The 23,953-nt window shown below is 40.8% G+C and overlaps 2 protein-coding genes across 3 annotated transcripts in view; one reads left to right on the top strand and one right to left on the bottom strand.

Moving 5' to 3' along the window:
- Window positions 1-20,342, top strand: part of CLTB (clathrin light chain B) — a 35,471-nt gene extending 15,129 nt beyond the window's left edge. The window contains exons 3-6 of one of the 2 annotated variants that reach the window (XM_051978987.1): window positions 10,181-10,298; window positions 10,542-10,653; window positions 11,604-11,657; window positions 16,279-20,342. In XM_051978987.1, the coding sequence (XP_051834947.1) occupies window positions 10,181-10,298; window positions 10,542-10,653; window positions 11,604-11,657; window positions 16,279-16,450 (456 nt within the window). In that variant the 3' untranslated portion in view covers window positions 16,451-20,342. The remainder of the gene's footprint in view (window positions 1-10,180; window positions 10,299-10,541; window positions 10,654-11,603; window positions 11,658-16,278) is intronic. The other variant, XM_051978989.1, reaches the window with a different exon arrangement.
- Window positions 20,343-22,425: 2,083 nt separating this feature from the next.
- On the bottom strand, window positions 22,426-23,859 carry HIGD2A (HIG1 hypoxia inducible domain family member 2A). The gene is made up of 2 exons (XM_051978991.1): window positions 23,605-23,859; window positions 22,426-22,919 (listed from the first exon to the last, which is right to left on the bottom strand). Exons 1-2 carry the CDS (start codon window positions 23,759-23,761, stop codon window positions 22,747-22,749), a joined length of 330 nt encoding a protein of 109 aa, XP_051834951.1. The 5' UTR covers window positions 23,762-23,859; the 3' UTR covers window positions 22,426-22,746.
- Between the last annotated feature and the right edge of the window lie 94 nt (window positions 23,860-23,953).

The following is a 23,953-nucleotide window of genomic DNA, read 5'->3' as shown; positions in this document are numbered from 1 at the left end:
TCCCCATGCCCTGCTATTTGCAGATGACATTGAACTGATTGCATTGAAATTTGGAATAATACGGGACATCCTTAATAAAAAAAGGAAATTGCTATCGATATAACACTTGGAGGCTTAAAAAGTGTACACACATCATGCCATTTGAACCTCAAACAAACCTGTGAATTAAGTGAAACAAATATAAATAGAGAAATTGAGGCAAAGGCAAGTTAAATGACTCATTCAGGTCCAAATAAATGTTATTCTAGTCTTTCAGACTTTCAATTCGGTCCTTTATCCACAATATCATACAGTCTTTCAAGGAAAGCTGGGTTGACTTAGGTGCTTTTTGGTCTCATTTCCAAACAGGGACAACAAAAAAGAGAAAGAGAAATCATGTAAAATCACCCTTCCTAAAATAGGAAGGGATGGAGGGGGAGGGGAAAGAGAAAGAACCCCTTCCCCCCCAAAAAAAAAACCCTTTTTTAAATATAGCCATAAATATTTCATATTGCAGAATACAGAAATATCTGTCCTTCATTGTATCGAATAGAATAAAAAGGAAGATTTGGCTTCAGACCAAAGGGTGATCTTACTTTGGCTCAAAGTTAGCCACACATATCTCCTGCCCAGGAGTTCCTGTGGTCTTTTAGGTTCCTTCATGAGCTTTCGGTCTCCTTTTTGGTTCCTATTCACTAAAAGGTGTCGTAGGCTTTAGAGGCCTATCTATGCCTGTGACTAGAGAGAACACCACCCTGTTTTTGCTGCCAGACAGGGAGCCAGGCTCTCCTTTTCACTGCATTTCCCATCTTCCTTTAAACCCTCACGGGGTCCTCAAACTACGGCTGCAGGCCAGATGCGGCAGCTGAGGACGATTATCCCCCTCACCCAGGGCTATGAAGTTTCTTTATTTAAAGGCTCACAAAACAAAGTTTTTGTTTTTACTATAGTCCGGCCCTCCAGCAGTCTGAGGGACAGTGAAAAAGTTTGAGGACCCCTGCGTGAGTGGGAGAACCAGTGCATCTCAGTTGGCCACAGTTGATCTTGCCAAAGACTAGGCCAGAGCACAATATGGCTAATTCCATAGGAAATAAAATAAAAGCTTGGAGAAGGGCAGTGGCTGGTCCCAAATCACACATTGTCAGAGAAGGTCACTGAGACTTGTTTCTGAAAAGCACAGAACAGGAGAAATCCCAGATGGAATCATGGATAAATAACACAGCTGTGAAATAAATAGGTTAACTCTACTATATCCATAATAGAGGTTTCATATAGAACCCTTTCCATTCTATTGTGTGTATTTAGAAGCGCTCATTTTAATTGACATTTGTTAATTGATATATAAATGATAATAAGTTAATATGATTTTAGAAATGGGGGAAAATGTCTCATAGGCAGTGACCAAGAATGGATGGGAACTCTGGTGTTCTGATTCTGAATTGACCATGATACCACGTACCCTGAAAAACAGAGGGCTTGCTCCCTGCAGGGAAAGCATGAAGCTTGTTCTCCTTGGCTTCTGGGGGCAGCGCTGGGGATGAGGGAGGCCAGGATTGCCTAAAAGGGTATTTTTTCTGAGTGACCATTAGATGGTGCCAGAGTGCACAGAGCCCTGGGCCTGGAGTCGGGAGGTCTTCCACATGTAACCTCAGACCTTTCCTAGCTGGGTGACTCTGGGCAAGTCCCTTCACCCTGTTTGCCTCAGTTTCCTCATCTGTAAAATGAGCCTGAGAGGGAAATGGCAAACCAGTCCAGTATCTTCGCCAAGAAATCCCCCAATGGGGCCATGCAGAGTCAAACTAAAAGGACTGAACCAACAAGTATTTCTCCCGGTTGCAGGATTTCTGTTAAGGGCACTAGTGATGAGGTCAGAGTAGCACTACCTAGTTCGAAATAAACATACGACAAATTCACAGTGGCCATTCTCTCTGCCAAAGGGGACATTTATTTAGAAGAGCTTACAGACAAAGTAAGAGATAAAATAGGCCCCAGGAATGGCAAATATGAAGCAGAGCTGGGGGCAAGTTTCCCAGGGAGCTTACAGTTAACCAGGAGAAAGGAAATGCCCCAGGAGGTGGGAGTGAGCCATCGACTGCAGGTTAGCTCCACACAGGGGTTTAGCGACTCACCAGGTTAGCGAGAGAAAGGGAAAAGCCACCATTGGAGGGGAGGCACTGTGAGGGGGAGAGAATAACCTCATAGTGGGCTTAATCCTGAAAAGAACTCAGCAACGATTTTTATCATGAGCAGATCTTTTATACAGGAAATACAGCCTTGGGGTTTCTTGGGGAAACTAGGGAAGAAACAGCCAGAATTCTGAGGGAGGGAGCAAGGAGGAGGAGAAGTGCTTGGGAGTCCAGAGTGGGGGTTGGAAGAGGATCCAGAAGGAATACCAGGCAGACCAGGCCCCAGACCTGTCTAAAGCTGATCAACATCTCAAAAGATTGTTTAAAGATATCCAGAGGTTGGGGGTGGACAATGGAGGTAGATAAAGAGTTCTTTTCTCACAACACTATACCAACAGGACAGTCTGGGATTTGATCATATCTGATAAGAGCTGGTTGGACTTCTTCCTGACTGGGGAAGAGTAAGTCCACATCACTACTGTTGACGTGTGAGAAATGAGGTTGAGAGATCTCCTGACAGCAATGGAATCCCCTAGTCAGTCAAAAGAATTTGCAAACCTCAATGAATACAGGCTCAAGGTTTGTGGCAAGAATGGACTTATTATGCTAAGAAAACAGCTTTCTCAGCAGGAAAACTCCTGTTAGAAATTTTGCAAAAATGGATTTACACTGAGAAGCAGCTCAATGGGCATTCCTGATTAGGAATTAGCAGAGATGGATCGACAGGTCTTGGGTTTTATGCGATTTGCCCTGTTCCCAAGCTGGGGAGCAGTTCCAGGGACTAATCTTCAATTTAATAGAGGATGTTGACCATGATCCAGGCCAAAATTTCCAATTGAATGAGATTACTTATCTGGGAGTTTCCTCTAAGAGGGTGGGATTCCTCCTAGAGGCTGGAAGGGTTTGAGACTCTGGACCACCTTTCCCCCAAAGATTAAAGGAGACACAGTTTACTTCAGGGCTTTTCCAACCCTTCCCCACCAAAGATCAAAGGGGACACAGTTTACAGCAACATCACCATCATTCTTCCACAAATCCAAGAGTTCAACCTTGGCATTATCCTTCTTTCCATATCTCTCACTCCACATATACAATCAGTCAGCATGATGAGGGCAAGAATACCAAAGAAGAGGTTTGGCAGGAATGGGTGAGGTTTCCTTGTTCTCCAAGGTGCGAGTTCACAGCAAAGAAATTTCGCCAAACTTAAAGGCTGTGGCAAAAAGCTTTTATTGCTAAAGAAAACACCAAGAGACACTTCCTTGGTGGGCAAATCATTCTCAAGAGAGAAGTGATCTGCAAAAAGACATTTTCTGAAGATCCATTTTATACATGAGTCTAAGAATTAACATTCTGTCAGACTTCCTCCAAGGGCTTATACAGGACCATTTGGGTTTGTATATCAAAGGAGATATTGTCTGAAGACTCATTTTATACATAAGTCTAAGAGAATCCTATCTCCAGAGGATGCAAGACCATTTGGGTTTGTATATACATTTTATTGGTGATTTTACATAACCTTACAGGGCTGTTTCAGATCAAACAGTTTTTCTCTCATCAAGTCTTGGCAAGTCTTCCTCTATACTGTCTTTGGCATCTGCTCCCTTCTCACAACTCTTAGTCATATGAAAATGGACCTCATCCTAGTATACACTTCATCATTTATCACTTGGTTTACTGCTATAACCTCCTAATTATCTCATCTCTCTTCCAAATAGCTGTCAAAGTTTTATTACTAAAACTCAGGTCTAATAATGTCACTCCTCTATTTTATAAATTCTAATGATTCACTATTATCTTGAAGATCAAATACAAACTCCACTTTTTGGTATATAAAGCCCTTCAAAATCTAGAATTCAACAAAGGCCTATTGCAACACAGGAACAAAAAGACCTCACAACATAATCAATGCCCTTCCATGTTCGCCTCAGGGAGTAGCTGTGGGAATTCAAATAGGGCCCACTGCAACACAGGCCCACTTAAATTCAACAAAACCCTTCTCCAGTCAAGCCGTTGATTATAAATCTACCCAAATGGGAATTTGTGACTTTTAACCACCATTTCCAGTTTCCTATGTATCAAATCTTAGTCTCACCACTTCTGAGATGAGTGAATGATCTTTAACAAGTCACTTGTCATCTTACAGCATCAGAGGAAGGGTGACATATTGGAAAAAGAGGATTTTGCAATAAGGGAGTTAGAAGTTCAAATCTCTGGCCTGTAACTTAGTGCCTTGGTGACTTTTGGCAAGTATCCTTATTTATAAAAAAAGAAACTTTGGCTAGATGACCTTTAATAAGTCTTCTAGCTCTAAATCTAGAATTTATGGTTCAGATATTTCCCCTTTAAAATGGGAATAGTGGTTTTCTCCCCCAATGGGAAATTTTTAGCCTTGTACATAAGAAAATATAATTTTCTGTTAAGTTAAATTAACCAGATATACCTTTTATAAACACATCATATTAAAATAATAATAATTTAATATTTGTTGAATACCTACTATGTTCTCAAGACAGAAGCATACCAATCAACAAGCATTTATTAAGATATCTAATATATGCATGTTTCTGTGCTAGGTGCTGGGGATATACAAACACAAATGAAATATTTTTGTCATTAACTTAAATGATATTAGGGAAAAGAACATATGCACATATAAAATAAATACAGAAGATGTATACAGTAATCTTTTGAGTGGAAGGGACTGCCATATAGGAAGAGGATTCTTGTAGAAGGTAGTGCTTGAGTTAAACTTGAAGAAAGAATAAAATATAATTCTTATTCTTTAAACATTCACAGTCCCTTGGAGAATACCAACATTATTCTTTCCAACATTAATCCATCAAGAAATAATATAAAGCTCCCTATTACCTTCAGGATGAAACTAGGATATTTGCTAGTAATAATTATCATTTATTTAAATACCTAAGTTTTACATCTCACTTTATATATGTTATCTCATTTGATTCTCACAGCAATCCTATGAGGTATTGTTGTTCAGTCATATCCATCATGTCTGACTCTTCATGACCCCAGTTCGGATTTTTTTGGCAGAGATACTGAAGTGGTTTGTACTTTCTTCTCCAGCTCATTTTATAGTTGAGGAAACTGAGGCAAACAGGGTTAAGTGATTTGTCCATGGCCACACAGCTACTCAAGTGTTGGAGATCAAATTTAAACTCAGGAAGTGAAGTTTTCCTGATTCCAGGTTCAGTACTCTAACCACTATATCACCTAATAGGTGTTATTATTATCTCTACTTTTCAAACAAGAAAGCTGAATCTGTGAGAAATTAAGTGACTTGTACATTACTTCCTTCAACAACAATATGGACAAATTGAGCTTCTTGCTGTTCCTCATATGTGCCCTTCTATTTCTTACCTCCATGTTTGCACTGGCTATTCCTCTTGCCTGAAAGGCCCTCTCTTCTCACCTCCATCTTTTAGACTCAGCTCAAGTAATTCCTTCTAAATGAGGCCTTTTTCTAATCCTCCCAGCTTCAACTATCTCTCTTTCCTGGCTCCCATCAATTTTTTTATTTCTTTTATACATGTGTGTATGTGTATGTATATTGGATATACTATAAGATAAACTCCTTGATGGTGGAGGGACCACTTTTAATTTTGTCTCTTTATCCCCAGTATATCTACTGTACTTAACACCTGCTGAAGTATATACTTAACAAATGCTTTTTGAGATGTAGTATATAGGTATATACACCTGTAATTCTAAATGTTGGGGAGACGCTACTGATCAGGTATCCACACTGAATTTGGCAGGAAGATAGTAAACTCCTCAGAGCAGGGGCCCACCAAGGAAGGATAAACCAGCCCAGATTAGAAAGCTTTGAGAAAATTAAATTGTTTCTATTTTGCAATTTATTCTATTCTGTATAAACCACTGACATCTTGTATAACTACTTAAGTCATGTTTCACTGACTCTAGGCTAAGTTTAGAAGTTGTTTTTCTGTTAATCACTTCAATTCAAAGAAGTCTGGTCGGTTGTCTTTGTACCACTAACTGGCGTTACAAGTAGTGCAAGTAGCAAGTAAATCAATCAGGACTTAACTAGTGAAAGATTGTTGCTAGCCCTGAATTTCCTATTTCCAGCTGGGATGCTTCAGACTTTGTAGCCAATCACTTTGTTTTCCCCTCCTATGATGCTGCTTTCTAGTTTTTGAGGTTTCTCCTTTTGTTTATAAAAATAAGTGTTAGCTTTGGAATTGTCATGGATTATTGTACTTATTAGAGTAGTTAAGTCTTCCATAGGTTATCGTTATAATATTACTATTGTTAAATATAATGTTCTCATGGTTTACTTCACTCTGCATAAATTCTTATGCATCTTCCTAGGTTTTCTTAAATCATCCCTTTCATCATTTCTTATAGCACAATAGTATATCATGCAATCATATACCACAATCTGTTTAGCCTTTCCTCAATTGATGGGCATCCCCTCAGTTTCTGATTCTTTGCCAACTCCCATACACAACTGCTTTGGATATTTTGTATATATGAAGACTCAGTCTTAAAAAAAACAAACAAACAAACAAAAAAAACTTGATTTATTGAATGATGGACTGATTATATAATTTAAGGTCTAAAATTACAATGGGCAAAAAAAAACCAGACAGTTCCACTAGAAATTTAGGACATAAGCCTACCTTGAAGGGCATTTAAAAACTTCAGTCACAACTAAATTTAGATTCAGAAGCTTTCAGCTTCATTCACAACCTTTCCCTTCACACCCTTTTCCAATCTGTCATATCTTCCCAACCAAACAAATACCTCCAACCTATAAGGCCAAGTTCAAGGCCAAAGAAGATAATGTGGACTCCACTGATGGTTCCTGTGAAAGTAGCACCTAAATCCAGACATCTTGCTCTCACCCCTTCTTCAATCTTCAAATAAACCCACTCTCTGAGTTTGGCTTCTGGGAAATCAATCAATTAAGTACCTACTGCAAACTAAGCTCTGGGGAAATAAAAAGAGGCAAAAGAAATATTCCCATTATCAAGGAGTTTACAATCTAATAGGGAAGGTAAAATGTAAACAAATGTATACAAAACAGTCTATATAGAGGATAAATAGTAAATAACAGAGGGGAGACACTGGAATTAAGAGGAGTGAGAGAAGACTTCCTGTAGAAGATAGAGTTTTAGTTGGGATTGAAAGGAAGTACTTGGAATAAAAGAAGGAGTGTTTTAGTTATAGACAATTTAGTTATAGAAAATACCCACAGAGCTGGAATAATCTTATTTATGGAACAACCAAGAGGCCAATATTACTGGATCAGGGTACATATAGGAGAATGGAAAAATAAGAGGGGGTTAGGCTATAAAAGGTTTTAAAGGCAAAACAGAGCATTTTGTATTTGATCCTAGTGACAGTAGGGTGCCATTGGAATTTATTGAGTAGGGGATGACATGGTTAGACCTGTACCTTAGGAAAATCACTTTACTGACTGAATGGAGAATGGTGGAGTGGGGAGACATTTAAGGCAGGAAGATCCCGTAGCAGGCTATTGTAGTAATACAGATGTAAGGTGATAAGGGCTTATATTACAGTATGGCAGTATCAGAGGAGGGGTGGGAGTATATTCAAGACGTATTACAAAAGTGAAACTTATAGGTATTGACAACTGATAGGCTATTAGGGTGTGAGATAACTCATGGGGTGTGAGCCTGAGGGACTGGGAGGATGGTGTTGCCCTCTGTAGTAATAGAGAAGTAGGGAAAAGATGAAGAAAGTAGTGGTTGTTTTTTGGGGTGGGGGGGAAGTGATGGTAATAAGGAGTTCCATTTCAGAAACATTGAGATTAAGATCTCTGCTAAACATCCAGTTTGAGATGTCTAAAAAGCAATTAGAGATAAAAGATTGGAGGTCATAGAGAGACCACTGCTGTTACACAAAGCCCATCCATCCAAGATTATGCAGATCGTGACAGGAGAGGAGTAGTGATTTCATAGAGTAGCCCCTCAGTCTCATTCACCACATTCTGTCTAGGGACTAACCTCAGGTTGCCAGAGACATAAAAAGAATCGTGTCTAAAAATGGAAAGTTGTGTTAAATCAAAATGATTTAGGGAAGGGTTCATAAGGGTCCTATATTCTTCCTGATAACTGTTACTTGCTATACTAGAAATGGCTCTATCCAGACTAATGTGAGCTGGTTTCCATCAATAGCCATTGCTGTTGGTTTCCTGGCCATTTCTGAGGAGCCCTTTAACTTCTCTTGCCACCCACAAAAATGCTTAGAACAGTGAGGTCATCACCAAGGAGACACAAGATGAGAACTAGGGGAACAGACATTCATATATTAGGGCAGAATTAGGCCCAACAAAGGACTGAATTTATATACCAGACCTTACACAAAATCCCTTATTTTCCATTTTTTCAATGCACAAATATCAGGCTCTTTGATAACTTTCTTTTTTTTTTTTTTTTTGTAAATTGAAGTTTATCTTTTTTTCTCAAATAATAATCTATTTTATTCCTTTCCACTCCTACTGAAAAAAAGAGAATAACAAAATCCTTGTAACAAACATACGTAGTCAACAAATTCTCACATTAGTCGTGATCAAAAAATGTTTTAATCCATTCTGTTGTTCATCTTGTCTTCCTCAGAAAATGGGTAGCATAATTATCATAAGGCATCCAGAATCTTGGTAGGACATTGCACTGATCAGAATTCTTAAATTTTTAAAAGATGTTTATCTTCACAATATGCTGTTATTACATAATGTGTTCTGATTCTACCCACTTAACTCTATATTAATTCAAACAAATACTCCCATATTTCTCTAACACTATCATTTGCATCATTTCTTTTAGCACAATAGCATTCCATTACATTCATAAGTCAAATTTTGCTCATCCATCACTTCATTGGTTGGTATCCTGTTTGTTTCCAGTTCTTTTATCTTATAAAATAACTGCTAAAAATATTTTTGTCCATAAAGGTTCATTGATCTCCTTTGGGCTAAGGCCTAGTAATAGAAATACACAGTTTAGTAACTTTGTGAACAAAGTTCCTAGTCCATCATAACTTCCCTAAAAGGGCAAAGAAGGGGCAGGGAATAAGCATTTATATAGTTCTTTCTGCTTCTCAGGTCATATACTTAGCACTTTATAAATATCTCACTTGATCCTCCCAATAATAATCTCTCAAATCTGGTGTTGTCACTATCCATATTTTATAGTTGAGAAAATTGAGGCAGACAGAACTGAAATGATTTGTCCAGGGTCAGACAGCTAAAAAGTATCCAAGAGTGAATATGAACTGAGATCTTTCTGATGCAGACCCAGTGGTCTATCCACTATTACCCAGCTGCACGGGTAGCAATCAGATTCTGTAGCATTAGGGAATCAACTTATTCTGATTATATTGTCCATTTTCTGGACAAGAATAGATTTGGTGGCTGATCCATACATACAGCCTGGTTCTAACCTATGGTATATTGGTAAGAGCAATGTCCCCTAACCCTTGAGACTTTTTGCCCCAGGGCTGCAGATAGATGGCAGCTCTAAGATTCTACTTAAATTGGTTCCAAAGGCAGGAAGACCTGAATTCAAATCCTCCCCAAGTCATTTACTAGCTGTGTGACCCTGGGCAAGTCATTTAAAGTCTCTCTGCTTCAATATCCCCAACTGTAAAGTGGACATAAAAACAGTACCTACCATCTAAAGTAATTATAAGGGTCAAATGAAATGATGTTTATACAGTATTTAGCACAGTGCCTGGAACATAGTAGGCACTGAATGTCTCCTTTCTTTCTTTCCTTCCTTCCTTCCTTTTAGAGGTCCCATAGCTTGGGGAGAGCTTTATAAACCCACGAAGGACTAGATATGGTTGCTGATTTTTTGGGGGGAGGGCGGCTTCCATGGGGCAGCTCAGGTAGGGGAAGCCTCTTTACCCCTAATCCCAGAAGTTAGTTTACAGATTAGCTCAAAGAAGTGTCTGAGACTCTCTCATCTGTAAAATGAGGGGATTGAACTAGATCACCTTTAAGGTCCCTTACCATTTTAAAATAATGATCTTATGATGTATGTGTTTGTGTGTGTGCAAATCCCTCCTAGGAAGCCAACGGTCCTTCTGATGGCTATGCTGCTGTAGCCCAGGCAGACAGGCTGAGCCAGGAACCAGAGAGCATCAGAAAGTGGAGAGAGGAGCAGAAGAAGCGTTTGCAAGAGCTGGGTGAGGGTAGTGGGGAGGTGCCTGGGGCCTGGCCGCTTGGTCTGTCTCTGGCACACTGGGGCCCTTGCAGGGGATAGCATTCCTGTTTATATTGTTGCCCCTTCTATGCTCTGGCTCACTGACCTGCCCTGGGAAATTGGGGAGGGCAAGAAACATAGGGATAAGGGATTAGGGGAGGGAAGTCAGGCCTCAGGGGATACCCTTCAGTGGCTCCCTGTACTTAATCCCCTGTTTGAACACCAGATGCAGCTTCTAAGGTGACGGAGCAAGAATGGCGGGAGAAGGCAAAGAGGGACCTTGAAGAATGGAATGTGCGACAGAATGAGCAGGTGGAGAAAAACAAAGTCAGCAACAGGTATGAGGTATAAGAAGCATCTGGGGAGGGGGCCTGGGGCACAGAGGTTTGGGGAGAGGGCAAGGGGCATATGGGGAAGGGACATGTGGACAAGGAGGTAGTTCAAAGAAAGAGAGGGGTTTGGGAGAGTAGAAGGTGTTTGGGAAGGTGGAAAAATTTGAGGAATCTGGGTAGGAGGGCACAGGGGTATCTGGGAGGGTAAGGGGTATTGGGAGGGTTGAGATGGGAGTAGGGGATATTGAAGAGAGTGAGGGCAAGAGGGAAAAGAAATTCAAGAGTAATATGGAAGGGTATGAGTAGGAGGGCAGATTAGATCTGTAAGAAGGGGATTTTTGGGAGGATGAAAGGTATTTGGGAAGGCAGAGAGAGACCAACTAAACAGGTGGCTTTCTTTTCTAATCAGAAGAGCAGCTTCCTTGGCCCTTCACCACAACTCAACCACATTATAATGGTCCTATTTCTTTCTTCAAAGACACAACTCTTCCCAGATATTCAGCTGTACATCCTTTCCCTGTCCAGTAGGGAGTTGGGAACTGGCCACTGCTTATTGCTGAAATGGAAAGGGTCCTAAGAAGTTAAAGGGGCCATCTGATGGTCTCTGGAGGCCAAAGGCCCTGCCCTGTTGCAAAACTGGAGACACCTTAGGACCCTATTAGACCACGACACAACTGTGGGGAGCTCAGACACTGCGATGGGCTCTCTTCTTCTCTGCTCCTTCCAGGATTGCCTGCTTTGACACTAACTGAAAAGATCTGATTTGAGAAATACTCACCCTTTCTTCTTTCCTTCCTTCATATTAAGGGCTGTAAGTAGCCCTACTGCCTTCCCAAATGGGCTGGTGCTTCTAACATCCCCTGGGCTTCACTAACTAATGTTGTCTTTCTCTTTAACTTTTCTGCCTGCCTCTTTCTTCTCGTCCTGTCTTCCCCTGCCTAACCCTTCCTCTCAAGGATCGCTGACAAAGCATTCTACCAGCAACCAGATGCCGACATCATAGGTTATGTGTACGTGTCTCCTTTGCTTACCTGTCCCAAGAGGAGTTTGGGGAGGAGAACGGTGTGTTGGGTGAGGTTCCTGATGAATGGCCACAGCTGGCTGATGCTTCCTGCATGCCTGAGCCTGGGAGGCCAAAGAAACATGGCGGGGCTTAGTGGGGGAACAGTATGGGAGCTATAATTCGATTTACAGAGGACAAAATCTGATAATAACAGGGATAGGAGCTGGGCCAGTGATTTCATCATCTTAAGTAACTGCTGGAGGAGAAAAATCTTTTAAGAATTTGTTGTTGTTCAGTTGTGACCAACTCTTTATGACCTTATTTGGGATTTTCTTGGCAAAGATACTGGAGTAGTTTGCCATCTCCTTCTCCAGATCATTTTTCAGATGAGGAAACTGAGGCACACAAAGTTAAGTTACTTGCTTAGGGTCACATAGCTAGTAATTTCTCTGAGGCCAGATGTGAACTCAGGTCTCCCTGACTTCAGACCTGGCACTCTATCCACTGTACCATGTAGCTGCCTAGACAACTCAGGATGGCATCTCCTATGCAACAATCTTCGAGAAGTGGGAACTGAACGCAGGTCTTCCTGGCTCTGGGGTCTGCTGTCTGTCCGCCATTCCCCATTGCTTCTATGACAGTGATGACAATGGTGGTGGTGGTAATGATGACACACATTGCCCATAGTTTCCATTTTTGTCATACTTCAAGGTTTACAATGGGTGTTCAGCTTTCCTTGTCACAGCCTTGTGAGGGAAGCTGAAGTTCCATGATCTCCAGGTCCCCTAGGATGGAGTGGGGAGGGTTCTTTGGCACAGCAAGGTAACCTTGAGAGTTAAAGTGTGTCTCCAGGGGAAGCCCAGCGTGACACTCTTGCTTGGGTCAGGAGCTGGAGAAAGCAAACCCAGGAGAGGCTGACCTAGGTAGGGGAAAGTCTGTAGCAGAGCACCCCGAGACTACTTCTGGCTCTGTTCCTTTCAATATTTTTATCAATGGCCTGGACAAAGGCATGGATGGAATTTTTAACAAATCTGCAAATGACATAAAATTTGAAAGCCTAGCTAATGGTCAATCATCACTCAATTTGTTCAATTCTATATATGCCATCAAGGAGGCATTATATTAAGTACTGGGACCAGAAAGACAGACAAAAATCAGCCCCTGTTCTCAAGAAGCTAAGTGTAATGGGAGAGACACCAGGAAAACAGCTATGTACAGAAAAACAATATACCTGATCTATAGCAAATAATCAACAGAGGGAAGGCAGTAAAAGGGAGGGGGCTTGGGAAAGGCTTTGGTGGTACTTACAGGATGCCAGGAAAAATGGCAGGTGGAGGTGGAGATGAGGAGGGAGAATATTCTAGATATGGGAGATAGCTGGTAAAAACACCTGGAGTTGGGAGATGGAGTCTCTTGTTCAAGGACCAGCAAGGAAACTGTTGTCACTTGGCAGCACAATACATATATAAGACTGGAAAGGGAAGAGGGGCCCATTATGAAGGGCTTTAAAAACCAAACAAGGAATTTTCTATTTGTTCCTAGAGGTGCTGGAGTTTATTGAGTTTGGTGGAGTAGAGAGAAGTGATGGGCAAGACTTTTGGTCCTGGCCAGACCTGGGCTTTTGGAAGATCACTTTGATTTGGTTGGAGAGATTGGAGCAGGGAATTTGTAGTAGGCAGACAGCACTGTAGGCTACTCCAATAGTCCAGATGTGAGGTAATGAGGGCCTGCACCAAGGTTCCTGGCAGTATCAGAGAAGGGGGAATAAGTGAGAGAAATTCTGAAGGTATCAATAGAGCTTGTCAATAACTTAGATATGGGGGATGATAGAGAGTAAGGAGTCCAAGATAACACTCAGATTTCTAGCCTGGGTGATTGCATAATTGGTACTTTTAGTGCTAATAGGAAAATTAGGAAGAGGGAAAGGTTTGGGATGGGGAAAAAATTCCATTTTGGACACGTTGAGTTTAAGATGTCTATAAGACATTCAATTAAAGATGTCCAAATGAGTGGTTAGAAATGTTAAGACTGGAAATCATCAGAGAGAATAGGATCAGATAAGTAGATCTAGGAATCAAGGAATATAATTAGTGTCAAGAAAGAGGTAGACGCTAATTCCACTATCCACTTCAGTAAGATCACATCTGGAATATTATATCCAATTCTAACTACTTCATTTTAGGGAGAATATTGATAAGTTAGAGCATATTGGGCGGGAACGGCAAGGTACTAGGATGATGAGAATTGAGAACAAGATATATAGAATTGGTTGAATGAATTGGAGAAGGGGGAAACATTGTTGTCTTCAAAAATTTGGAGGGCTGTTATATGGCTGTTATGTGGATACTTATTCTACTTGGTTTGGGGACAGAACAAGAGCAATGGGTAGGAGCTATAGGGAGAAAAATCTTGATTTGCTGTGAAGAAAAAAATTCCTCTAACAAATAGAGCTGTCTAAAAATGGAATGGACTGTCTGATGTTCCTCATCCCTGATAGATGACCACTTAAAGGACTTGATAAAGAGAAGATTCTTTTTTAGATACATGGGCTAATGGTTTCTAAAGCCCCTTTTAGCTCTAAAATTCTGGGATGATATAAAACTAGAAATAAGTGATTTGGGACCAGAAAGCCTTCTCTCAGCTGAAAAAAAAAAAAAACAGACAAACTCAGCATCATCAGATGTGATAAAAAGGATGGAATAGGTAATAGATTTCAGAGAAAAATATTTTTCAAGATTTAGGGAAAATTTCCTGACAAGGGAGCCAACCTCTGGGTTTCCCTTCTTTTCAGAAATAGACATAATCATTGCTGATGGGATAAATGGGCATGCTTTCCAGATTCATGTTTACTTTGTCTCCCAGATCATGAGCATCTTTTTCTTGTAGAGTGCTTTATAATTTCCAAAGGATGTTCATAAACTTCAGGTCCTACCCACCAGTCCTATGAGGGAGATAAGGCAAGAAAAATTTTCATCATTTTACAAATGGCACCTAGAAATTATTTGTCTAGGCTCACTTAGCTAGTCTGGACTATAATCCAGATTTTACGAAATCTCAGGCATGACTTGGAAGGTCACAGGACTTAGAGCCATAGGGGAATCTTAAGACACAAAATATTAGAACAAGGAGGAGCCTTTGTTTTAACTCTCTCCTTTTACAAATGAGGTTAACCAAACAGGTTAAGTGACCTGTGTAAGACCACTTAGGTTGTAAGGAAAAGATCAGGGTTCAAACTCACTTCTTTTAACTATTTCTACTATATCTTGAAGCCTCACTCCCATCTTCCTTGTGATAGACAGAGATCCTCCATAAACATCTTATAATATTGCATTTTATCATGGAAATGACCCTGGGCTCTCAGAGCCTGGGCCAGCCCAATATAAGTGCTGGTGAATCCGATTTAGCTGCAAAGTCTGAGTATAGGAATGATGGATTGTATTTGTCATCTCCGGATGAGCCAACCTAAGTATGGAGAGCTACGGTTAATGAATACTACTTGAATTGAATTGAGAGCCTTATCATCAGGATGTTGGCCACTGATTTTTTTTTTTCCATGAACCCATGGAACCACATGATAAGATGTAAAGTTGTTGCTATCTGCATGGGTGGATGAGATACTCACACTGATGAAATCCTTAAGTATTTAAGAAAGCTCAAGTTTTTCTGAATGAAATGCTCTTTCTGTTAGAATTAGCTTTCCCTTAGTACTGGGAGTTCCTTGGAAACTGAGAAGGGATCTTTTTGGACCCTTTGTCCAAAATAGAACAATGCATAGAAGACTAAATAATTCAGGAAATTCTAAGATTTAAACCAATGGACCAATGAGTGGATAATTCAGTGGCATTCAACAAGCATTTATTAAGAGCCCTAACAAGCACTGTGCTACATATTGGGATACAAAGACAAGATAAAATCATTTCTGCCTTCAATCAACTGTGGAATGAGGAAGAAGGGGAGAAAACAACATGTACTCAAGTTAATACATACTCACATAAATAATGGGAACGGGAATATGACTTGGATTTAATATAAAGAGCAGTCTGTTAATAATAGAACAGGGGTTCCAGAAGGCACAGTGGACAAAATAGGTAAGGAAAATTGGGTATTGGGGAGCTGGCGGGGACTGGTGAAGGGAAAAAATCTTTGGCCTAAATAGACAATTTACAGGATTCTTTAGCAGGAAGATTCCCCAAATCTAATCTAACCCATACCAGAACCATATATCTATTTCCTGTACTACTGCCCTGAAAAGTGGTCATCTAGCCTAGCTTGAGGATCTACTCCTTTCTGCAACAGCTCATTCCATTTGTGGATTGCAAGTTTTAGGCTAGAAATATCAGTTGAAAAGATCTAGGAATAGGGCCAAGGTAGAGACACACAATGATCTGGAGGCAGAGGTCCTGAGTTTGAATATTGGCTCTTCTGTTTACTAGCTACGTGACCATGGACAAATCCTTTCCCTTTTATGGAACCCAATTTCTTTGTATGTGAAATGAGAAAGTTGGAATCTATGAGGTCCTTTCCAGCTTTAACACTGGTTGATTTTGTGATGCTAAGGCTGTCAGTTAAAGTGCTCTTACATACTCTGGGGGAGTGGTGAGTCCTAGCTGTGTCTTTCCTTTCTGCAGAGCATCTGAAGAAGCCTTCCTGAAGGAGTCTAAGGAAGAGGTACCTGGTACAGAATGGGAAAAGGTGGCCCAGCTATGTGACTTCAACCCCAAGAGCAGCAGGCAATGCAAGGATGTATCCCGCATGCGATCTATGCTCATTTCCCTGAAACAAAACCCACTGTCCCGCTAGGCACCCCTCCGGGGTAACCAAAGAGCAGAGGGCGAGAAGGCCGAGGCAGAGGAAGAAGAGAGGAGGGAAGGGGAAGCCGCTCCTCCAATAGACACAGCACAAAATGTTTAGTCTCCCCCATCCTTTGGGGCAAAGGGAGCCCCCTCCCTGGCCTCTTCCTTCTCAAACTCACCACCTTAGGTGTCATATATACCATTGGTTTGCCACATCATGACCACTAAGTCTCCTAGGTCTCTTATTTTTCTTGGTTTAAAGGTTGTATTGTTAACTCTTTTTACACTTATTTATTATCATTCTTGTATCTTTGGAAGCTACAATCTAAGCCAGGCTGCCATTTGTATTGATCCCTTCCTACTATCTGTGTGACTTTTGCAAAGTCCTTTCCTTTCTCCAGGCTTCAGTTTGCTCATCTGTAAGACAAGAGAGTTTCACTAGATAACCTCAAGGTCATTTCTTGCTCTAAATCATATTAGTCTTGCTCAGCTCCATGACCTTCTTGGATTTCCAAGAGCACATGCCATTTAAAACATGTGGGAACCACTTACAGCCTTCTCTGGTCCTTGCTGGTATCCCCAAACATCTGCTGTAGTGTCTCCAGTTTTTGAGAATATCTCATTAGTCAGAGGCCATTCTAATGGGAGATGCTGAATCATGACTGAAATGAACTCTTTCAGACCCATCTTGTAAAAATGGAGAAATAATCAGCCATGGTCGGGTAAGGAATCAACTGATCCAGCAATCAACCAACCAATGAGCACTGATTGTCTACTACGTGTCAGACATTGTGGTACTTCAGATACAAGTACAAAAGACAGTTCCTGCCCTCAAAGAGCTTATATTCCTTTAGAGAAATAAGTCATGTTCACAGATGAGGAAATATAGGATGTTTACAAAATAAATGCATTGAGATTGGAAAGAAAATGAAGTAGGAAAAAAGGAAATAGTGAGAAGTCAGGAAAGAGAAGCAAGACTAAGTTGCTGTATTGGTGATTTCCTCTGAACTTATCTGAAAAGAGGGGGTGATCTTAGTCCTGTAAAAATTTTTGAGCAATTTCAAGTTCTCCTGATTCAGAACTGACTCACCCAGGCCTCCCAGAAAAGTCATAACCTAGAAGAAAGACTAACACTTCTTTAGATAGGATGGGGTAGCTACAATGGTCAATGGTGGATATTCACCACATATTACTTAGCACATACTATTGCCTTCACTTCCCATTACACTGTCCATTCTTTAAGCCTCTTCCCTCATGAGGGGACAGGAAAAGCGTCCATTTTTTTTTTTAATCTTATAGCCTAGATTGTATTTAAGTAAAGGTTTGTCTATTCTAGGTTTGATATTTTCTGTTCATTTCCATTTCCATGACCATGGCCAGTCCCTAGCTGGATGACAGTACCATTTTCCTCAATAACTGGCATCCTTACTTTTTCCCTGGCCATAATCCCAGCTTTCTTAATAAGAGCCCAAGTCTCTTGCTTGAGTAGAACCTCAGCCTCTGTCTTGGTTATAACTCCAGCCCTCTCCTCAACTCATCAATTTATCAATGAGAACTTATTATGCACCTACGTGAACCAGGCACTGTGCTGGATATTGGAGATACAAAGATAAAAGAAGGCTCATGCCCTCAAAGAGCTTATATCCTACCAGGGTGACAGCATGCTCACTCTCACTCACAGACACATACAGGATGTACACAAAATTAATACAAAGGAATTACGGGACAACTGGGAGAACAAGGAATGTCCCTAGTGGAGAAGGCACTTGAGCTGGTCCTTGAAGGCTGTCAAAGATTCTGAGAGAAGGAATTGAAGAGAGAATTCTCCTCATAGGGTACACTCTGTAAAAGCTCAAGGGTGGGAAATAGGTCCTGTACCAGTAAGCCAGTTTGATTAGAATAGAGATTATTTGAGGAGAGGTAATGTGTAATCAACCTCAATTCATTTCATCACACGTTTTAAAAGCTTTTGCTCTGTGCAAAATTCTGGTTCAAGTTGGGTGAAATTTGAATGTAGGGAGCTGACAGTTTAGAAGGGGGACAGAACCACATGTAGACAAACAGCAAGCATCTATGCCATCTAGTATGTGAGGCAAGCAGGAAGGTCATTAACCAGGGGCACAGGATCAGCTTCCTGAAGGGACCAGCATAAAAAATTTTTACAAAATCAAGTTTTCTAGATGGTGGTTCTCTCAGCTAAACAGATGAAAAGAACTATAGTTGGAGACAGCCACAGTGCTCAACATATCTGTCATCCATACTTCCTCAGACACAGTCATGGACATCTTTTTTCTGAATTTTAAGAAGCTTTCTTTGACCATCCAGAAAGCCTGATTTCCAGTTTTTGGGGATCAATGCTAGGCAGATTACCTCCAGAAACAAGCTAATGCATAATTAAGCTTTGAAGGCTGTATTGCACTTGGGAAATGTCATCTTTGGGGAAATCTCTTTTCCTCCATGTCTGATTTTAGTGTTTTAGTAATTCTCCAGTGTTCAAAGTATTCAAATCCACTTCTACCTGGTCACATCTTTGCTAGATGCAATGTTGTCCTTTATGATGAATTCCTTGGGGAATTGGTACCAAATGGCTATTGACAGCCATCAGAAAATTCTGAAAGAAACTCATTTAGCTCCTGGCTTCCTTCTACTAACCTGATAAAATAAATAATATCTTATGCAGATGCTGGGTCAGAATGGTTAGAAACACATCATAGAGAATGGCAATTTCAATGAGTTGTATCATTGCCTCGCTTTTGTCTCTGTGAGCCTATTTCAAATCTAATATTAAAAAAAAATTGAAGCCATAGAAAGAAAGAAATGCATTTCCCCAATTATAAGGTCAATCAACCAACTGACATTAAGGGTCGGCTATGGGTCAGACACTGTGCTAAGAGCTTTGGAATACAAAAAGAGATAATAGTCCCTGTCCTCAAGAAGCTAACGGAGGAAGCAACATACAATCATATATATATATATATACACACACACACACACACACACACACACACAAGGAAAGGAAAACTGGGAAATTAAAGAGAAGCCACTAAAATTAAGAAGGGTTAGAAAAGACTTCCTGTAAGATGAGAGATTTTAGTTAGGACTTAAAGCTGGAGAAGCCTGCAGAACTGAGGAGGGACTGTGTTCTAGGAAGGGGGGCAACCAGAGACAATGCCCAGAACTAAGTGTGTTTTCTTTTGATTCAGGTAGGTCAATGATTCTGTCTGTGCTGTTCCATATTGAGTACTTGGCTGTGGCTGTCCCTCCAACCCACTCTGATCTCTCTAATGCTCAGCAGACACATGTCAAGACTAGGGAAGTCTAGGTACAAAATGAATGCTTAAAGTTGAGGGCAAAAGCCAAACTCAGGTTGGAGGTCAGATGATAATCATGTGTGTGTGTGTGTATATATACACACACTTTGATTTATTCCTTTTACATTTACTGAGTATGTGTCACATGCAGAATCTTATGCACAGGGTTAGTGTTATAGTTTAGGCAACTCATGGTTGACACTTCAACTCTAGTAAGAGAAAAAAAGAACTAGAAAGCAGTAATAGTTTTACATGACAAGTGCCATCAGAAAGGTACCAAGTACTTACTACATAAGATCCTCGAGAAGTTATTCCCCTGAAGAGACTCAGAAAACTGGAGGCAGCATTTATTACTAAGCACTCTACAGATATCATCTCATTTGATTCTCACAAAACAATCTCTTGAGGTAGGTAGCACAAGGATTATTGCTTTCATTTTATAGGTGAGCAAACTGAAGCCCTGAAAAGGGAAGTGAATGGCCCAAGGTCACACAGTTCCTAAGTAGCACAGCTGGAACTTGAACCCAGGTCTTAAGAAAAGTGCTTTATAAGCCCCAAGGTCATATATAAATGTGAGTATCATTCTGATTCCAAGTCTAATGTTCTTTGTACTTTGCCATGTTTTTTTTGGTCAGACTGCTAATTCCTGGGATGGGGTTGGGTAACAGAAGGAAAGTGGATTTCAAACCCAACTTTATCTTTTTATTCTTCAAGCACAGTGATATTTCACTCCAAAGTACTTTCTAAAATCTTCCCTTTGTAAGATAAGGCTTACAGCAATGCCTACTTCATTACTGCTTTGCAGCAATCTCATCATATTGTAGGCACTTATCTTTTCTCACAGTCTAGAGAGAAGCAAGAAAGTATTAGGATGCTACTTTTCATAGGAAACAAAAGCTCAGCAAGGTTAAGTGACTTTGTTGCATAGCTAACATCAGTGCCAGGATTCAAACACAGGTCCCTGTCTCTTAAGTCCAAAGCTTTTTTCTCTATACTGTGTAATTTCAGAGAAATCACAGGTTTTGAGAATTAGGAGGAAGTTTCTTCCCATCTACTGCCAGAATCCCTCTATGCATATTTATCAAGCTCTCCTAGTTTCCTTTTTGAACAGCAACAGCAGACATCAAAGAATTCTGAGGAAAATTCATCCCAAGTCCAGGCTCCATCCTTGCTTACCTCAAAGGACCTCAGAAGTCATCTAGTGTTTTACAGATGAGAAAAAACTGAGCTCATGTAATCTTAGATGACTTATATCTTGTCCTGATATAAATATGTACTATCTTGTGCAGTGTTTAATGGTTCTGAAAAATATTCACAAGGGAAAATGTAATATTCTTCTCTAAAATGTAATGTTCTCTGGGAGCAGGTTTCTTGGGGGGCTTCTGGGAGCAGCCTTAGTTTCAGTTCAGTAATCACCTCAAATGCAGCCAGGTATTAAAGTCCAAATCCTTTATTGTCTCCTTCACTTAGGGCTCGGCTAGTTTTTCTGGAGGCCTTTTCTATCTTGGTTTCAGTGTTCTCCACCGGATGCCTTCTCTGGCTTCTGAATCTCCCCGACTGAATCCTGACTGAGGCTTCCAGAGCTTCTAGTGCATTTGTCCTTTATGGCCCTGAGAGCTTCTCCTTATATGCTCCACACTGAGTATACACCAATCATTATGTCACTAGGAAACCATTATTTGTTGTAGGATTAAATCAATGCTAAACTAGATTTAACCACTGTCTCCTCAATTCCACATAACAGAAAAAGAAACAAATTAGTTTCAAAAAGGAAAATCTCTTTAGGTGTTCATTGATCGACTACATCATCTTTATTTCTTAGCACTTCATGAAAAAAAAAAAATCATTTGATGGACTACCTTTAGGGAATGAGCTTCTCTGCACTCAACTAGGCTTATCCTCATGACAGACATCCATTAAAAAACCTTATTTTACTTGAAACTGAAAATAGCCTGATGAGAGAAGGAGAGCCCTCCGTGCCCATTTTACAGATAAGGAAAGAGCTTAGAAATGTTCACCGTTTTCCCTAAACTGGAAAGCTAGCCAGTGGTAGACTTGGGACCAGAGTTGATGAATTTGAGTCCAATTCTCTTACCTGAAAGACTTGAAATTAAGCTAGTTCCTCTGAGAAAAGCTTTAGACCAATTCTCTGAACCTCTTTTAGTAGATTTGTAGATTTAAAGCTGAAAAGGCCCTCAGGGGTCATCTAGTCTAGCATTTTACAGATGAGAAAAACTGGCCCAGAGGATTTTAGATGACTCATATAAAGGAACAAGGGTAGTGTGCAGAGCTGGGTTTCAAATCTGAGTTTTCCCATCCTAAATCCACTGCTCCATTCACTGAATCACATATATCCATTTGTAAAACAAGGGGACAAAACTAAATATATCTCAAGTTCTGATCCAGCTCTGACATACTTTTCTATTATTGAATCAGACTATACATAATTAAAAAAACTGAGTTTGAGATTAAATTCAGAGAGCTCTGGTCAAACAAGTCTGGGCACATGATGCAGGGGAAAAAAATGTCAATCTTATAGTAAGAGCTTGAGATTGTTATTCTGACATATGGTTCAACTTTTCTGTTACTTGGTTTTCTGTGAAATGAAGTTACTTGTACTACCTACTTTGCACAATCATTGTGAGAAAAGCATACTGTAACACCCAAGGGATTTGAGGAATTATTATATTTATTGTATATCTAGTAGATACTGCATGATTGATACAATTAGGCCTATCAGGTGAAGAGCTGGCAAAAAAAAAAAAAAAAAAATTGAAGACAAGTTCTGTTTTTCAAATCCAAACTCATTTCATTCTTTAATGAAAAAATCCATTACATTGTCAAAACTTCTGCCTGAGAGAAACACAGGACTCACTCAGTACCATTAGATATGGTTTCAGCACAGAGCCAAGGAATTCCATTTCCTCTCTGGAAAGTTGCTTGGATCCCTTGCAATTGGTCACTGATTCTCTCAAGTAATGGGCCATTGGGCTCAGTGGGGCCTGGGTGATTTCATGGCTGAGACTACCAAACCCCCTAGGATGGCCACCACTGTAAAGCCCTGAGCCAGGATCCTGGTCCGCATCATCAACTGGGATCTCTGGCTATTGCCCCGGTGAAAGCAGTAAAGTCCATAAGACAGGGCTCCAGCTGTGGCCAGACAACCTGCAAGGGAACAAGCCAGGTGGAAAACGGAAGTTCAACATCAATCCAAATAATTAATCAACATGTATTTATCAAATATCTTCCATCATGTCAGATGCAGTGCTAAGGATACAAAACCAAAAATGAAATCATATTTATTCTCAAGTTTAAATTATATACAAAGTAAAATATACACAAAAGAACAGAAAGCAAGACAAGCATTCTTCATGCTATTTTTGGAAGCTAAAGAAATAAAAATATCTCCTTCCTATCCCTCCCCTACACTCAAAGGAGCGTGATAAGAAGCTATCCCAGCTTTGTGTTTCCTCGACCCTTTGTGCCACGTTAAGGAATACACTTTCCTGTATTTTTAAACTGACAGCTCCCCAGCATCGGGAGCAGACCCCCTTCCTCTCGCTTCAGCCCAACAAGCATTTAGTAGGCATCGTTAGTATGCCAGGGCTGGAGCTGGACGCCGGGGATGCAACAGAAAAAAACAAGTTTCCTGCCCATAGAAGTGAGGGGGAAAGCACCTCCCTCACAGTGAAGTCAAAGGTGGGGGGGGGGGGATGAAAAGGGTTTGGGGAGACGGTGATAGCGCTGGGGTGACCTTGTGGGTTCCCCCACTCTAGCATGCGCTTCCCACTTGGCTTCCTCCTCCCTCATCCCCTCCTAAGATCTGGTTGTCCAGTTCCGACTCCCTTACCTAGCGGTACTACCGGGTTCTCGCGGATCTTGCGTATTAATTTGTCCCTGAAGCTCTCATCCCGGAACCGCTGCGAGGTGGGGCTGAAGCCCTCAATAACTGGGGGGTGCGCGGGGTCAAAGGTCACCTTGGGAGTCACTGACCCAGAAGATGACATCTCAGCAGAAGCCGACAAATAGGCCCGCGAAGCACCTCAAACTCAGCGTCTTTCTAGCCCGCCTCTTCCTCCCGCTGCCAAAAGCTTGTGGACAAATCACCGCAGCCGAGGGAGCGGAATCTGCGCGCTCCTCGGCACATGCGTAGTAGACGATTCTCACGGGCTGAGAAGAACACCTTTCCCAAGAAGCTT

This window comes from Antechinus flavipes, chromosome 2 (genome assembly GCF_016432865.1).
Source record: "Antechinus flavipes isolate AdamAnt ecotype Samford, QLD, Australia chromosome 2, AdamAnt_v2, whole genome shotgun sequence".
Lineage (NCBI taxonomy): Eukaryota > Metazoa > Chordata > Mammalia > Dasyuromorphia > Dasyuridae > Antechinus > Antechinus flavipes.
This window is presented reverse-complemented; position numbering and strand designations above follow the sequence as displayed.

Bases quoted from the DNA above. Each gene is read 5' to 3' on its own strand.
- HIGD2A (XM_051978991.1), bottom strand. From the start codon at position 23,761: ATGTCATCTTCTGGGTCAGTGACTCCCAAGGTGACCTTTGACCCCGCG. The intron at 22,920-23,604 runs GTAAGGGAGTCG...GTTCCCTTGCAG, and splicing joins GAACCCGGTAGTACCGCTAG to GTTGTCTGGCCACAGCTGGA.